Genomic DNA, 18,635 nt, shown 5'->3' on the forward strand with positions numbered 1-18,635 from the left:
CTGATTTCCCATTTGTGAACATTTGTTTTCCATTTCTGAAGCTTAGTAGTGATTTTGTCCAAAGGTACAATATAGGATTTTAATGTTTGCAAATTTTTCTTATTTTGTCTTATCTGTTTATTTTACCTCAGTCATTCTTGCTCTCATCCATTATATGTGGTCTTGCTTCTCTGTCGCATCACATAAAGTTGGGATTTGACGGCATAATTAAGATCTTTGAAATAGGAAAGCCACTTAAAGTTGAGTAATGACCTTGAATGGTATATCTTGGAGAAGTTACTAAACCTGATTCTGGTTTTCCTCTTTCTTTGTCCAAAAACGTAATCTGGTTTATCAGGTTCAGGAAGACTAATTACCAAAACTCACAGTGTACTGAAATTTAACAGGTTGCACTTTACTTTGGATGAGAATTATAAATGTGGCCCAGATTGATAGTCTTTACCTCTGATTTTTCCCCTATCAGGAATTCTATATGAAAAGCCAAATTATAATCATAATATTTTTTGTTGAGCATAGCTACAGATGGGAAATGTAATAATATTAAGATTTGAGAGAAAAATCTGCCTATGAAAAACGGTTCAGATGTAGAACCTCAAAATAAAAATAAAACCGTAACTCTCCAAACTCTCCAGATTAAACTTGTTCACAAAATAAAAATTTGATCGGAACATTGATCTGTGATTTCTTCTTCCCTGTTATAGGATCATTTTACTTTCTCTGTAAATATTCTCTTTAAATAGACATAAACTGCCCTGTGGAGTTGGGTTTGTAATGATCAGCGTCCATGTTGATACCAGCATGATGGTGGCTGATTCCTGCCCAGTCACCACTCCCAGAGAGCTGCTCTCTGGCAGCTGTCCTTGCCTCTCCCTTCCCTTCCTCTTTTCCTCCCTTTCCGAGCCAAGCCACCAGAGGAAACTCGCAGTAGGTACTGTGACTCCCACCCCCCAACTTACTGTTTCTGATCTGACATTTTGCCCCCTCTATGAATCATCTCAGCGTGCATAGCTGTGGTGGAGTGACTTTCACAGAAGTCAAAATTACATAATTTGCAAAGAAAAACACCAAAACCCCACAAAAACCAGGGCAGAGTAGGGAGGCAGGGATGGAATGCGGGAGTGGAATTGGTCACAAAAGTGATAGCCCTTTGGGACTAATCAGAGGTGTCAGGGATAATTCATTATAACATTTTGATTTGTATTTGTGATATTTATGCATGAAAAATATGAGCAAAGCAAACTGGATTAAATTCTGATAATTTTATGTAGTCTCTGTCCATTTCTAGTCATATAAATAATAATACTGCTGACATGTTTTCTGTTTTATGTGGAGAACTTCCCAGGTGTTGTTTTCCCAGTTCTGAAATGTGTCAATGTTTTTTTACGCAGCTCTGAAAGATTGGTATTGCTGGCAGGTGGTAGTCTGGCGATCAGTGATGTCACTGAGGATGATGCGGGGACTTATTTTTGTCGAGCTGATAATGGAAATGACACAATTGAGGCTCACGCAGAGCTTACAGTGCAAGGTATGTATTTCCTGTGTAAATAAACATCCTGTGTGCTTTATGGGTTTGCCAGCTGTTTCAAATGAATGTGGGAGAGGCAATACAACATCATGGTGAAAAGCCTGAGCTTTAAACCATACTGCTTGGGTTCAAATTCTGGGTCTTATTTTTCCTAGCTGTCTAACTATCGGAAATTTCTTTAATGTCTCTGAGCCTGGCTTTTCTTATCTGTAAGATGGAGATAATAAAAGTACCTACCTCGTTGGGGTTATTTTGAGGATTGAAAGAGTTAGTATTTGTAAAACTCCCAGAATAGCAGCCAGAATATGGTTAAGAGCTCGAAGTTAGTTATCGTTATTCTCATCTGCAGTAGTAGTGTGGGACGAGAGTGACCTGGGCGTCTGGACAGTGCAGTCCACTCTTCTTGTCTTAGATGCTTTCTCACAGACTTCTCCGTGCTCCGACCCAGAACCGTGATCTCCTAAGCACTGGTGTTCCCTCCTTTCAGGTGAATAGATCACCCAGGAAGGGGGGTTCACTGTGCCTCTCAGTGTAATATGGTTTCTAGTTGATCATTTATTTCTTTCTGTTCACCTGATGCTGAGTATCACAGCATCTCTCTTTACAGGTTTTTTGGTTTGGGGTCAGAGAAAATGAACACGGCATGTGCACATAGTCTCTTCTTTATCCCGTCTCCCTTGCCCTTCCTCCACATGGAACTCTGTCCTCTGAGGAATACCTGCTAACTCTCCTATGATTTGTCTGCACCCTTGTTTGCATTTGTTTCAAATAAAAATCTTTAAGACTTTCTCGTTACATTCAGGGAAATCCAACACTGCTTGGATATTTAGGTGTACATGTTGTGATCAAAAAATATGGTGAATGTTTAAATTAAAAAAGAATTATTACAGTAAAAGACACATAGCCATTAATCCCCCTCAAAATACTCCCCCTTGCTTCGAACATATCCCATTGTTCTTCCCACTTTCTGAAGCAGTTCTGGAAGTCCTCTTTCGTGTCTTTATTTCATCCTCCATCATGACACTGCTGCATGTCATACATCGCTTCTGGTACAGCAGTTTCTGTCAAATAAAAACGTTGCAGTGTGTCCTCATCTACTGTATTCACTGGACCTGGCACCTTACAACTTCTGGCTCTTCCCCAAAGTCAAAATGATTCAGGACATTGAGGCAGCCACGACAGTGCAACTAAAGACACTCACAAAAGAGGACTTCCAGAACTGCTTCAGAAAGTGGCAAGAATGATGGGATAAGTGTGTTCAAAGCGAGGGGGAGTATTTTGAGGGGGATTAATGGCAATGTGTCTTTTACTGTAATAAATTTTTTTAATTTAAACATTCACTGTATTTTTTTTTTTATCACACCTTGTATATATTATCAACTAGCCCCAAATTGTGTTGTATTTGATGGAATACTCCCTGATCTTTGGTTTGACATTGTTCCATATTTCATAGGAGAGTTTGTTTCTCTTGGTACATTTTCTGGGTTTCAGAATGGGAAGAGGGAAGCCATGTTCCTACTCTAATAGTCACCAGAGGACTTGTGTGTTTTTGATAGAAAATGTGGAGCAGACTGTTTGGGATTCTGTGCTGGCAAAAGCATGGAATGTTTATATTCTCTGTTGCCATTTGTGGGTGGATTCATAACCTCTGAAAATCAAAAGGGCAGGCCTTGGCGTTCACGTGGCTATTGCCTCAATGAGCTCAGGTGTTGCCCTTGGCTAGATGGAAGGTTGGCTGTGACCAGCTGGAGAATGACCCATTTATTTCTTTCCCTCTCTGTGGATGGAGTGGACAGATAAAATATTAGTGAGCTCCATCTTATTTGGCATTGGTGCCTCCACTAGTGGAGTTTTTTTCTTTTTGTTTTTACCATTAATTGGATTCTTGGCCTAATACTCTTCCATTTTCCCACCCGTGCCTCAGTTTGCTTCACTGTAAAGTACCTTGTTCTTAGCCCTGAATGAGAGGCATAGCGTCTGCCGTATGTGTCAGTTGCATTTGTCCAGGTGATTATTTTCTACTCTTTTGTGTTTATGCTTTGTATGGGATCTAATTGAGATTCTGCCTAGTAACTGAATTAACTGCATTTTTTAGTTATAATTCGTACAATTTACACAGTTTGTACCCAGTTCCACCTTATCTGTGCTAGAAAAAGTGCCCTTAGATGAATACATTCTAGAAAACCGAGAAAAGAATAAGAGTAAGGAAACCCAGATAATAAAAATTATGACAAACCTTTCCTAATCAGAACAGCATGGTGTTGGCCCAAGAATAGATAATAAAAAGAAGAAAATACAGATGTTACAAGTAATTATAGAACTTTAAAATATTATCAAAATGGCGATTCAATTCATAGGGGAAAAGTGTTTTATTTACTAATGTCTATTGACTTTCAAGTGGAAGTAAATAGAGTTGGATCTCTACTTCAAACCAAAGCTCTAAATGTGAAAAAGTGAAGAATAAAAAAGTGGGATAGTGTTTGTATTATCTCTGATAGGAGAGATTATCTTAGGAAAAACAGAAAACAGCATGTCAAGCAAAAACCTACAAATTGCAACAACAAACATATATTTTTAAAAGTTGTATAGAAACAACCTTGTAAATAAAGGCTAACTGCAAATAGTAGACTGGGAGAAAGTATTTGTAACTCATAACTGAGAAAAGGTCAGAATCTTTAAAATACAGAGAGCTTTCAGAAACAGATTTTTTTTTTAAAAGAAATAACCGAAGGAAAATGATAAAAAATATGAACAAACACTTCACAGGAGTTTATTAGCTGTTTGCATTTCTTCATCAGTAGATAGTCAACGTTACTAGTAGTCAGAAAAAGACAAATTTAAAAGATACCATTTTTCCAAACCATCATATTGGCAAAAATTAAAAAGATTTTGACCTCTAGATCATGTGATACGGTGCTCAGAATCGAACGTAATCATTGATATCATCTCTAGAATAGAGATGATAGAATAGAGCAGGAAGCTATAGAATAGTGTGGAAAGCTTGGTACTAGATATTGTAGTCCTCAATGAAGTTTAAGTTTGAATTAGCTTCTTGGATATTTTTATTATAGGGAGCAACCAAATTCATTTACTAACTAAGTCTTATAAACTGTGCACCAATTCTTCCTCTGCAGCCTCCTTTGGGGAGGATGGCTAAGGTTCTAGCTTAAGTTCTTTCATTTCTTGCCTACTGTTAAAGTAGCATTGTGTTTGCTAACTCCTCTATTTCTGACAAAGTTTTAGATCTGCTCAGGCTAATAGCTGTACGTGTGTGATTGGGAGGGCCTGCCGTGCTCTTTGATCCTTAGTAGAGGACTGGGGAATTGTGGTGCTGAATGACAGAGCTCAAAATCTTAACGAGCAAAAGAACTGTAGAGTTTTCCATTTTAATGTCATCCAGAAGTTTTCACAGAGTCCGTAATTGATAAAAAATCAGAAAAAATAAATAAAATGCAGTTTCAAAGGTATGAAGCTGTAGAGATGTTATGAGTATCCATTGCAGAATTAGGACGTACTTATCATTACTCTCTAAATAGATCTCCCGGGTAACTTTTTAGGTGGTAAGGTGTTCTGTTAAATACTAACTTTTAATTCATCTGCTTGCTTCAAATTTCTAAACTGGATTAGGAGTGGTTGAAATTGAGCAAAAGTTTACACCTTTGAAGAAGAAAATAGTTTCTAGGCTGGTTTCTAATTCTGTTAAACAAGTCCTAGCTGCTGACTCCCTTACCCAAATCAGCTGTGAAAAATTAGAGTGAGAGGGAAGTGCAGGGAGACGGCAATGCTCTTGCGCCGTGTATGTTGATGGTGAGTGGCGCTGATGTGTGCGGTGGCTGCAGCTGGGACTGAGGACTGCCCGAGGGAGTAGTGACACACAGATTGGAAGAAGGCAGGTAAGTTTTATGGTTACTTCCCACTGGTGTTGCCTGCAGACTGTCTTTGCCTGTCCCTTCACCACAGAAATGAGCAGCAGTGGCCCAGGCTTCCATGGTTATTCCAAAGATCTGCCGGGCTCTGGTGACATTACTGTAAACTAGTGTGGCCGAGCTGCCCGTAGGGGATCGCTTTTCTGCCGCTTCTCCCCACATGCTCCAATTCCTGGGTTGGTACGTTTCAACCTAGGGAGACTCTGTGCCCACACTGTTCCTGTGTCAGTGTGACACCGACCAGGGGAGTTTCCTGTGGAGTGGCAGCAAGTAAACAATAGAAGCTCTGAGGTCCCTGGGGCCCTTTGCTCTGGAGCTCATTCTCCCTCCCCTGTTAAGTTCACCAGGTTGCATGTAAGTAGGGCCTGACGACCATACATGTTACTAGACAGAGTGGCTGGTACCTCAGAAGAACATTAGTTTACAGCCCAACTAGTCACCTGAGTAATACAATTACTCTCAAAGAAAGACAGCTAAGTTAACATATACCATCTAATAGAGAGTTATTAGAGGAAAGATTGACCAAGAATTAAAAATAAGTGTGATAAATACTGGGGGTGCCAAAAGGATGTGTACAAGTGGACACTGGTCAACGTTGCTCAAGCAGTAGTTCAGTGTAATCAGAAGTGTCTGGACGCTGATGGTAACCACTTTGAGCACCTCTTGTAATTGCAGAAGTCTAACATGACTTGTATTCATCTTTTGTTATCGGTCTATATTGAATATTATAATTTTAATACAGCTTTCCTTTCTTAAAATGCGTATACATTTTTTGGCACCTTGTGTACATTTAAGGAGATAATGATATTAGTAATATAATGTAAGAAAAGAAAACATAAAAACATAGAACCAAGCAGAAATATTATATATGAAAACTAGTAAAAATAAAGAATTCAGTAGACTGGATGATAGTCGAAGGTACACATGATGAATAAATTAATGAGTTGGAAGATGACATTGAGAAACTCTGAAAATGCAACATTAAATGATAAAGAGAAAAAGCACGTAGAATAAAAGCCAAGAAGTATGAAAGTTATATGCAGAAGGGCTTCTATCCAGATAAATAGCTATTCTAAAGGAGAGGATAAAAAGGGAGAAGGAAATATTTGAAGAAATAATTAAGATAAATTTCTCAAAATTAAAAACTAATAGAAGACCTTAGACTGACGAGGCTTAAGGCCTGCTTGCTAAATATGGGAGAGAAGGAGAAACACACCATTAGACTCATTTATAGTAACAGATAATATTGAAGACAAAGAAAAAAATTCTAAAAGCTTCAGCAACAAAGAGCAGATCACTCACAAAGGAATAAGAATTAGATTGCACCTAGTGTTTATCCTAAGAAATCTGATTTCAAGAGGTCAGTGGAGCATAACGTTTTTAAAGTGTTAAAGGAAAAGAACATTAACTCCATATAGAATTTATATGCAAGTAAATTGTGAGGCATGATAAAAATTCTCATACGAGTATGTGTGTAAGACCTCAGAACTTTTCCTGCACAAAGATACACACTGAAACCCCTTTTGGAATTAGTAAGTAAGACACATTCAGGAAATGCTACAAGAGGTATGGGAGTTTTAAAACATAGTGCCCAAATCTTTGACAGTCTTAATGAATGGCATGGTTATAGCCCTGGCCCTTGAGTCTGGCTATTTGAATAAGTAGAGCATGGCTGAAGTGATGTCATGTGACTTCTGAGGCTGCTCTCCAGACAGCCACCTCTTCTCGGGGTCCCCCTCACAGAACCCAGCTGCCATGCTGTGGGAAGCCCAGGCCACACGGAGAGGCTGAATTGCAGGTGCCCGGGTAGATGGCTCCGGTGGAGTCCACCCTTTAGGTCATCTAACCACGGGACCAGACATGTGAATGGAATTCTTGTGACAATTCTTGTATTGTCACAAGAACTGAGAACTAGGCCAATGGAAGGGAGGAGGAACAGGCTATTTATCTGGTAAATGCTTTGGGAGAAAGTGGCTTCCTACAATAGAGAGAAAAAAAGTTGAATTTCTGTGTAATAATGACCATAAAAATGACCTCCGTTTGGTTCAGTAGTGACTGAAGTCTGATGGATAAAACTGCAAAGTTAATAGAAGAAAAATGTAGGAGAATGATTTTGTCACTTAGGAGCAGAAAAAGATTATTTTAAATAAAACTTCAAATGTAGAAATCATGAGGTAAAGCATTGATGGATTTGATCACATCAAAGAAAGGGTATTTTTCATGGAAGCTCAGTGATGATAAAAAAGTGAGGGGCAAGGGAAATGTTAAATATTTGGGTAAATCTAAGTGAATATTGACTGTAAAATAATAATGTTATATGGTATTTAAAATATAATTGAAATATGCAACAATTGTATAAGTCAAGAGGAGGGTAATCGAGTTAGTCTCCGAAGGTTCTTACAAGTGAAAAGTGATTAAAGTTCTATTTTATGTTAGGGGTTGTATAAGGCAAGGATGTGTCCTATAATTTCTGTGGGAAGTCTTGAAAGATAATAGAGGAAGAAAATTTAAAAATACTCCAAAAGAAAGAAAAGAAAAGGAAACGTACAATAAGATGGACTAATAGAAAGCAAATAGATGGTAGATTTAAACTCAAGTATATCAGTAATTATAAATATGCTAACTACTCTAATTAAAAGGCAATGATTGTCAGATTGACAAGAAATTGAAACCCAAGTAAGTATGTGTGTTGATTGTATGAGAGACACCTTAAATATAAGAATACAGAAAATCCAGAAATTAAAAGGATGGAAAAAGATAAATCATAATAGGAAAAAATCTAGTGTAGATATCAAGCAAAAGCAAGATGCATTACTAGAGATAAAGCAGGACATTTCACGTTAATAAGAGTTAATCTACCAGGAAAATAAAACCATTCTAAATGTGTGTGTACCTCTTAACATACTTTCAAAATATGAAAAGCAAAAACTGATAAAACTACAAGAAGTAGACAAGACAAACCCACAACCATAGTGATAGATTTTAACACACTTCACTAATAAATAGGATATATAAACCAAAACAAACAAAATAAAACCACAAACAGCTAAAATATGGAAAAACTAAACAATACAATAAACTTGACCTAATTGACAATTATAGGATACTGCACCAAACAAATGAATAAACTATTTTTCAATAAGTGCCTATGAAATAGTTACTAAAATATACTGTATAGTGACCATAGAACAAATCTTAACAAATTTCAGAGAATTGAAATTATATAGATTTTATCACTAGGGAATTAAAGTTAGAACTAATCACAAAAAGGAAGACTTCCTAGTGTTTGGAAATTAAGTGAATCACTTTGAAGTAATCTATGAGTCAGAAAAGAAATGATGATGAAAATTAGAAAGTAGTTTGAACTAATAAAGATATGACCTATCAAAACTTATGGGATGCTCAGAGGAAATTTATAGCCTTAAGTAGAAGAGAAGAATGGCTGAAAAATCAGTGATTTAAATATCCACCTCAAAAAGCAAAAAAAAAAGCAAATTTAATACAAAGAAAATAGAAGAAAGGAAATAATGACAAGCAAAAATGAATGAAATAGAAAACAAACATTAAAACAGAGAGTTTCGGCAAAGCCAAAAGTTGGTTCTTTGTAAAGAATAACAACAGTGATCAAGTTCTGACAAGAGTTATATAACTTGGCAAAGTTTTATTTATTTAGATCAAGAGTTGTCAAACTACAGCTGTACCCAACTGTTTGTTTTGGTGTACTGCCTGTGAGCTAAAAATAGTTTATGCTGTTTTAAATGGTTGAAAAGTGTAAGAAGAACGTTTAGTGATATTTGAAATTTTTATGAAATTCAGATTTTATTGTCCATAAATAAAGTTTTATCAGCAGCCAGTCCCACTCATTTATGTACTGACTTCGGCTGCTTTCATGCTGCCACCATGGAGTTGAGTAGTTAGTTGTGAGAGAAACACCATGGTCCACAAAGCCTAAAACAGTTACTATCTGGTCCTTTTCAGAAAAACTTTCAACCTCTGATGTAGACTCCATGAAGAACTACTATAGATCAATAATGTAAATAAAGGCAGATAAACCAGTAGAAAATGGGCAGGACTTGAGCAGCTACCTCCCAGATTTCCAGGTGGCTACTAAACATTTGAAAGTGATTGTTATCTTTAGTTTTCAGAGAAATGCAAATAAAAGCCAAAAGGAGATACCATTATACTCCATCAGAATGGCTAAAATTAAAGAGAATAGCAATCCCAGAGGTTGGTTATAGGAGGAACACTGGGGACTCTAATACAGTGATGTTAGGAGTATGCATTGATACACTCACTAGATACTGTTCGGCAGAATCTCAAACTGCACATATTGGATCTAATGATACAATGGTTGTATTTCTAGGAGAATACTTATCAGAAATGTATAAGTATATGTACCAAAAAACATATACAATGATGTTCTCATCAGCTTTATTCACAGTAAATCAAAACTGGAAACAATTCAAACATCATCCATCAAAAATAGAATGGATAAATAGTGTTCTAATAATACAATGGTGTATTATCAGCAATGAAAATTGACAGACCAGTGCTATATTCAGTAACATTGATAAATCTCACAAACACCATTGACAGAAAGAAGCCAGGTTGCGTGTGTGTACACACACACACAGTATGATTCCATTGTTTATAAAGTTCAGAAATAGGCAAAAGTAATCTATGGTTTTAGGAATCAGGATAGTGGTTACTTTTGGACAGGCAGGGGAGTGACTGAAGGTTGCACGGGGGTTGGGTGTGTTAACGTCCTGTTTATTACTTCGGTGGTGGTGGTTACAGTAATGTAAGCTGTACTGTTAATGTGTGTCACATGAGTTCTTCTCTTTTTATCATTTACAGATAAGTCATTATGTACAAAAAAATTTGGAAAATTTTATTTTGAACCTTGTCCCATATCTGAAAGTATTTGTTTCTTTTACTGATGGGAAAAGCAGTTTATGAGAAATAATTGGAGATTGTGTATACATGTATATTACATACATATTTTTTACTTATTATATATATGTATGTATGTATCCATACCTGTCTGACTTCTGTTATTTTTTAAGAAATTAAATTATAGCTACAGGAAATGCCATAGTGAGTGTTAGTGCAGAAAAGGTTGTAAGTTCATTCTTCATCTGTTAAATATTTCAAATTTATTGTTTTATCATTAACTCCCGGGATTTCAACACATGCTGTGACGTGAATTAGCCCATCGTGTATTTCCTGTCATCTCAGATTGTTGATAACACTTAAAATGGGTCATGAGATTTTTTTTTTAAACAGAAATTTTTCCTTTTAAAACATTCATAATGGTCTGTAATACAGATCTCTCCCACCCCCCGCAAAAAAGAAAATTTTCCATTTGTATTTTTGTGGCACAAATTGATAAATTCTAAATTGGCCACCTCCTTGACTTTGTCAATCCTCATAACAAATGGACCACTGAAGTTTTCAATGCCCCCATCTTTCTCTGGTCACAGCCTAACATCCTTCTGCTTCTCCTACTTACCTGTTCTATTCTGTCTGATCTCTATCCTCATTAAGACATTGATCCAGCCTTTTCTGCCTGTTTTCTTCATGATTTTCCTTCCCTTTACTTCATGATTAGTTACAGTGTTCTTGCTCTCATTATTAGAACTCCCAGTTCTCTTGGCTTAGGATCAAAGCAAACTCCTTAGAGTAGATGTACAAAACACCCCCCAGTCCGTCATGTGAAGTCGACTTTTTCAGTATTAACCAAGAGGCACCATAGAAGCACAGTCTCAGACTGGTTTGCATTTCTTAGATTTGTATCACATCAGTGGTCGTGTTGGCTTTTGGATAAGTCCCATATTTTACAAATGTAAATAATGTTCTAATAGTTATGGAAATGTATTCTGAACTACAGTAGCCTCATTTCCATGGTAACTAACCACCTTCAGGAGAGAACCTACAGGTATTCTCAAAAAGATGTGGAGTATCTACATGAAATATGATTGAAGGTTAGAACCTGGATTTATGTGGAATGCACATGCATAGTTTCCAGCCATGAAAATGTTGCAGAATATCAGAGTTATCCACGTGCTGGGCCTGTTTGCTGCTTGTGTATTAGAATGCAGCGTGAGCAGCACTCAGCTCTGTTGTGATTTTATGTTCCCAAATGCCCTAATCAGGAGGAAGCTTTGTGGGACAAATAAGCAGGAATCGTGGGATACAAATGGGTCTCTGCTTTCTCTAAGACAGTTGAGAGGTCTGTGCTTCCAAGAAGGAATGTGGTATGAGTAAAGAGACATGTTTTGGAGAAACATCCTCGTCTTTCAGTCTCTGGTCATGTGATCTTGGCATATCAGTTTACTTGAGCTTCACTTTTTATATTGGTGAAATGAAGATGAGAATGACTTCTTTGTGGCGGTAGTGTAAGAAAGATGCCTAAGACAGTGCCTGGTGCATTGCAGATGTTTGCACATCTGCCCCAGCCAATGTCCCTGGGGTTCAAAGAGTCGACTTCGTTTGGTTTCTTTTTTGCCCATTTACATAGATTTTGCTTCCTTCTTGGGTCATCCAGAGTGACATCTCAGATGACTTTCTGTTTCGACTTTATCCCATGACCAACAGTTAGATGCCCCTGGACTCCGTATGTTGTGGCCCATGCACCAGGCCAGTGACATTCTTCCTGCTCCTGTGCCCAGTCAGCTCCTCAGGCTCTCACCTGAGTCTGTGCGTGCTGGACTCCCACTTGTCTGGTGTGGCAGACTGGAGCACGTTAGACAGGTTTTTTAGTCTTTGTTTAAAGAACATAAGAATTGCAATATTGGGTCAAAGTCGTGCCTCTTTCAGCCCAGAAATAAGTGAGCAGTTCTGGCTGTCGTCCTTCATTACTCTGCTTCCTAGGTTATCAGCCTCAGCCTCAGAATCTCAAGCTTAGCTTTCTGTAGATCTGCTTATTCATTTTAGCTATATTTTCTTGACTCTGTTATATATTCAGTCTTTTTGAGGGAATGCATGTGTTCCATATATTTACTATCTTTTATTGAACTATATTTCTTTTCCTTCAAGAGGTGCTATCAGATTTACCAGATTTGATGAAGAGATCCATGTCAGGAAGAATTTCAGTAATTTTAGTCATATTGTCAGTAAGTTTTTTGTAATCTCTTAAACTTCTCATTCTTTTCTTTAATTTTAGTTATCTTTCTCTTCCTTTTTTTTCTTTATGTTTAATTATAATTGACACACAATATTAGATTAGTTTCAGGTGTACAATGTAGCAATTCGACATTTATATACCTTATGAAGAGATCACCACAATAGGTCTAGTAACCCGTTACTGTACAAAATTATTTTGGTATTATTGACTGTATTCCCTGTGCTGTACATTCCACCCCCATGACTTACAACTGGAAGTTTGTACTTCTTTACTCTTTCCCCTTTGCTGCCCATTCCCTCATACCCCCAGCAACCCTCCATTTGTTCTCTGTGTCTGAGTTTGTTTCCAGAAGAAAACTCAGAAAAACTCAGGTTTTTTGTGTTTTTTGGATTCTGCATATAAGTAAAATCATGTGGTATTTGTCTCTCTCTGTCTGACTTATTTCACTTAGCATAATACTCCCTCGGTCCATCCATGTTGTCACATATGGCGATATTTCATTATTTTTTATAGCTGAGTAATACTCTTTTCTCCCAGCTGTTTCTCAAAATAGTAGTACTTTTTTCTTTTTAAATTCTTAATCATAGTAATTTCCTAGTAGTAAGAATGATGTGGTGGTGGAGAATATTTTTTCCTAAAGAAAAAATCTTTTCCAATTTTTCAACATTTCTGAGCGGTTGGAAACTTTTCATAATAACACATTGAAAGAATTTTACAACAAACACCACCTAGAGTCTGTAATTGATATTTTACTATAATTACTATATCATATTTATCACTCTAGCCATATTAATTTTTTGATACATTTCAGAGTAAACGGGCAGACATCCCCAAATACTTCAGCATTTATAACGTTAGCTGCAGCGTAATATTTTGTTTATGATTTTTTTCTTTTAAGGTAAGATTTATATACAGTAAAATGCATAAATCTTAAATGTGCTGCTAATGTGTCCCAATCAATATTCATTCCTATACAACCAAAGCCCCTATCAAGGTATAGAACATTAACCATCACTGCAGAAAGCACCCTCATGTCCCTTCCCAGCAAACCCTCTCCTTACTACCCCAGAGGCATCTACTCTTGTTTTCTTCCCGCACTGTACATTAAGTTTTGCCTGTTCTAAAGCTTCATGTAAATATGATCATGTTGTCTGTACTTGTTTATATCAGGCTTCTTTCACAAAGCATAACATATTTTAAATTCATCTGTGTTGTAGCATATATTAGTAGTCGGTTTCATTTCCGTTGTTGTTGAGTAGTATTCCTGAGTATTATGCCAGACCTTTTCCCAAAGTGATTGTACCGGCTTACATTCCCAGCAACAGTGGATGTGAGTTCTTGCTGCTCCACATCTTGGCCAGCATTTGGTGGGGTCAGTCTTTTTCATTTTAGTCATCCTGGTGAGTGTGTAGTGCTATCTCAGTATGGTTTTATTTTGCATTTCCCTGATGTTTAATGTGTTGAATACTTTGCCATCTGCATTGGTCATTTCTGTATCTTCCTTTGCGAGGTATTTTCTAGATTTTCTAAACAGTGTTGGTTTCCTGTGTAGATGTCTGTCATATTAAAGAGATTTCTTCAAATGTTGTGTTAGGGAATTGTCTATTTATTGGTACCTGAAAGACATGGGCAGTAGAAAAATTAAACTATTGATATAATTTTAGGCCTTTGTGTTACATGTCTTTAGAAATGTTAAATTTTAGCAGTTACTTCTACTTTTACTATTTTTGGATTTGAAAATTTTCTCACTATAGCTGTTTGAATTTCTCTTGAAGAAGCAAAGGAATGATGTCATGTGTGCTATGAAATGTCACTAATTTATAAGTCAATTCCAAATATGTTTGCCTCCATAAACTATTTCTTGAGTAAACAAATTGGCCTAGAATATTAGTCTTCATCTAATTACAAGTTGTTGGGTTTTTTAAATCTAATTACAAAACCTAATCACTGCAGTAGCAGTTGTAAAACACCATTTCCCCAAAACCCTGGAGCATTCTTGCTTTCCATACTTGTGAGGTAAATTATCTGTGAAGCCTGGCCCTGAGGTCTAGGTCACAGAGAACTATAGAATCCAGACCAGTTATCACCCTCGTGTGTTGAGGGAGAAGGTAACACGTAAGCAGGTTGCTCCATGACCAGACTTGTTATTGTCAGTCCTTTTTAGTGGGCGCTTCGTGGCTGATTTCCAGTGTCTGTATAAGGGAATTATACTTTACATATAAATGTACTTCACATTTGGGACTTGAAAGAGATTTAATAGATAAAGTACATGTTATAATACCTGACGTATAGCTAATACGCAACAAAATTTAGTTTCAAAATCAGAGAGACAGAAAGTAGGAGGGTAGTTGCCCGGGGCTGGAGGGACGTGGGAAGTGGGGTGCTATTGTTTAATGGGTGTAGAGTTCCTGTTTTATGAGATGAAAAGGGTTCTGCAGATGGATTGTGATGATGGTTTTCCAATGACAGGAATGTGTTTAATGCCACTGGACTGTACACTTAAAAATGGGTAAGATAGTTCTGTCGTTTAAGCCACCCAGCCAGTGGTATTTTATGACAACCCTAGCAAACAAATCCACACCTTTAAGAACATTAAAACTTATTCCAGACTTTTACTTTTGAATATTATTATTGTAAAAAAAATGGTTAAGGTAGTAAATTTTATGTTATATTTATTTTACCACAATTTTAAAATTAAGTAGAAAGATATCTGGTAGCAGATGTTTTTTAGTTAAGATCTGAAGGATGAGTACCTGTTAGCCAAGTTGAGTGGTAAGGTTAAGGAAATTCAGTGAAACTGGAGCTGGAGCTGTTGGGGTGGAAGGATAGAAATATGATTGCAAGGTCGTGTGTGTACCTTTGTCGTAATGTTGCTTCATAGTTATGATTTCACCTGTTTCTCCCGGAAATTAAAGGAAAACCTATTCACCTTTATTGAAACGAGAAACTTGACCAATAAATAGTGGAGGGTTCTAGGCATTTTTGCTCTGTTAGTTGGGCCAGTACTTAGAGCAGACTTGTGATTCGGTTAGTCAACATCCCTGAAGGGATCTTGGGCTGTTAAATGCTTGGTTTTGATTTGTCATTGTTGTTTTTTTTTTTTAAGGACTTACATGTAATTTTGTAAATTACTGAAAAGCTTAAGAAGAGCAAGTATGCACTTTAACATAAAATGGACAAAATTATTTTATTTCTCTACTTTAAGAGCCTTTTAAGAATTTCAGCGCTGAAACCTTTAAAATCAAACAATAGAAACTACGATTCAGAGCTGATGAAAATGAAAACTGTTATAATCTTCCAAATAACATGGTAATAAAGTAACCTTCAAACATTGTTGTCAGCCCTATGTTTTCTGTTTAAATTGAGTGGTTATCCCCAGCATTATAGCAGTGATGGAATTAAATGATGTTTCCAGTAAAAGAATTTTGTGAGTGCAGTATATTTTAGTATTTAATTCTACTCTAGCAATTAAAGTTATTCTTGTAATGATGATGGCATTAGAGGAGATAGGGAGCTGTCAAAGAGAATTTGAAGCTTAATTATCTCTTTGGTAACGAAATGCATAATCTTCCATTGCAACACTTATTTTCTTCTGGTAATTGACTCATTTGCTCTCTGGTTATCAATTTAACTTCCCATCCACAAACATCTGCTCTTACATTGTGTGTAATTGGTGTAAATACTATCAACAGAGAAGTTAAAATCCAGAGAACCTTTTAAAGGCATTCTTTTATAATTCATGAAAGGGAAAGTAAATGATGAATTGACCATTGTTTGTGATGATTTTTTTTTCTAATAATCCTTGAAAGTCTGTTTACTAAGAATGTATACTATAATTATATTAATTGGATTTTTTTTTGAAGAGGATTTTGCTGTGTTTTCCATAATTACATGCTCTGCCTTTGGGGAAGCCTCAGTCCTTTAGATTCAAGGAATATGTCAATTACTCGGAAACAATGGTTGCCACAGTGGTTAAAATTGCAGGTTTTGAAGGTAGAAAAAATTGTTTAGTATGTTATAATTTAATCTAAATTGTGTGTGTTTGCCTATCATTTTAAAAAAGAAAAGATAAAGCATAAAACATTTTTAAATGACTGTTTTTAGGGAAAGGGAAAAAGATAGGGAGGGGAAATCTGGGTTAGAAGAACACTTGTTTGAATATACTTAATTTTTGAAGATTTAAATTTTACAAAGTATTTCCTGAAAAGGATAAGTAACTAAACGTGTATGACTCTAAACGTGTATCTAGGTGGTAATATAGCCACGCAGGAAGTTACAATTGCAAGTGAACTATTCCCAAATAAATTTAAAATACTAATTGTACCATATATACCTAGTGCATTATACTCTAAGGACAAAAATAATTGCAAAAATCTTCAACTGTTTTCTGTTATCGTTGGTGGAAATGTTTGCGTTGTTATTTTGAGACTCCTGTGTGTAAGATAAAGCATGAGTAATTAAGTTGGTGCCATTGAGAACACTGATTTTTGGCGTGAGAGAAAAGAGATACAGGTGTAAAATTAGTAAAATGCAGTTGAAACCTGTGGTCCCGAATTTAATTAGAAATACCAGAATGAAATCGTGATAAATTTGTATTTAAAAAGTACATAATTCCTGGCTTTGTCCACAACTAAGGCCTAAATACAGTGATCAGAACATAGTAAAGACCTCTAGAGTCATGTCAGAAAGGACTCGGGAACTTCAGGGGACTCACGCTTCTGATTGGCCAAAGATTGGGGTAGTTTGAGAATCAAAAGAGTAACTTCCATGGATTGAAACAAACTAAATAGATTTTGATCCATGATCTTTTAATCCAATGATGCTTTACGTTCCCCTTTCGAGGAACCAGATCATTTTTTTGAAAATTGGTAAGTAAAGGGAAGGAGTCAAGCATTTATCCTGCCCTTTCTGTAAGAACTATAGTTAAGGATAACCAAATAATTGATGAGAGGATGTTTTTCTTATAGAAGAAATGACAGAATAAGAATATCATATTTTGCAACTCATTTTGCATAGGCAGTGATGACCAAAGACTATTAACATCATAAAAAGAGACACAGTCACACATATGAGCCCTCCTGATGGAAGGACATGGCTCTGCCTGGGAAGTAGTCTTGGGGAAAAAACTGACTCCAGTCAAGCTGCTGCATCTAACTGCCAGTGTATAGGACAGTTATGGTCATTGCCACCTGGCATCGCAGTCAGCAAAGGACAAACCACAGGACACTTCACAGGACAAGAAGCTTCTGCAACAAACAAAATGCAAACAAAGATAAATTAAAAGAATTTATTTATCTTTTAATCCTGTAGATTATCCTGTAGATTAAAAGAAGCATCAGAAACAAATTAATAACATTGAATGAATGCCTCTTGTTTGCACAATTCAAATAAATCAATCATTTTTTTAAAACATAGGCCAGTTAGTGAAATAGGAATACTGACTGGGTAATTGACGATATTAAGAAATTATTGTAGATACCAACCTGATGATAGTATCATCGTTTTGTTTAGAAATGGGAGTTCTCGTTTTGTAGAGGTACTTACTTAAATATTTATGTATGAAATTGTATAATACCTGGGGTTTGCTTTCAAAGTAATCTGGGGAGGAGTATGGGATGGGTTGGGGAATAGGTGAAACAGGATTGGCCATGAGTTGATAATTGTTGAAGCTATATGGCAGGTACATGAGGTTTATTTTTTCTATAAAATTAAAAGTTAAAAAAAAAAAGACTGAGTTTTGAGTCAGACTACCTAGGTTCAGAATTCACCTCTGTCACTGGTAAGCTATGTGACCTTGGTGCACTACTTAGCCTGTCTGTGTTTAGATGTCCTTGTCTGTAAAGTGGAAATAATATAACAATATCTAAATAATAGGGTTGTTGTGGGAACTAAATGAAAAGTGGAAAGCACTTGCGAATGTTAGCTATTAATTATCATACGTCAAAGATACAAACTAACATCATAAAATCACAATTGGTTAGAGATCTTAGGTGCTTAGAAATAGTCAAGTTGAGTTCCTTATCTCATATAGGAGCTAACTGAAACCCATGGATTGGAA

The 18,635-nt window shown here is 36.4% G+C and overlaps 1 protein-coding gene across 8 annotated transcripts in view; it reads left to right on the forward strand.

The window, feature by feature from the left end:
• NEO1 (neogenin 1) overlaps nt 1-18,635 on the forward strand; it is a 213,742-nt gene that overhangs the window by 86,355 nt on the left and 108,752 nt on the right. For all 8 annotated transcript variants that reach the window (XM_033107554.1, XM_033107561.1, XM_033107562.1 and 5 more), the window contains exon 5: nt 1,389-1,525. In XM_033107554.1, the coding sequence (XP_032963445.1) occupies nt 1,389-1,525 (137 nt within the window). The remainder of the gene's footprint in view (nt 1-1,388; nt 1,526-18,635) is intronic.

Source organism: Rhinolophus ferrumequinum, chromosome 6, assembly GCF_004115265.2.
Source record: "Rhinolophus ferrumequinum isolate MPI-CBG mRhiFer1 chromosome 6, mRhiFer1_v1.p, whole genome shotgun sequence".
Taxonomy (NCBI): Eukaryota; Metazoa; Chordata; class Mammalia; order Chiroptera; family Rhinolophidae; genus Rhinolophus; species Rhinolophus ferrumequinum.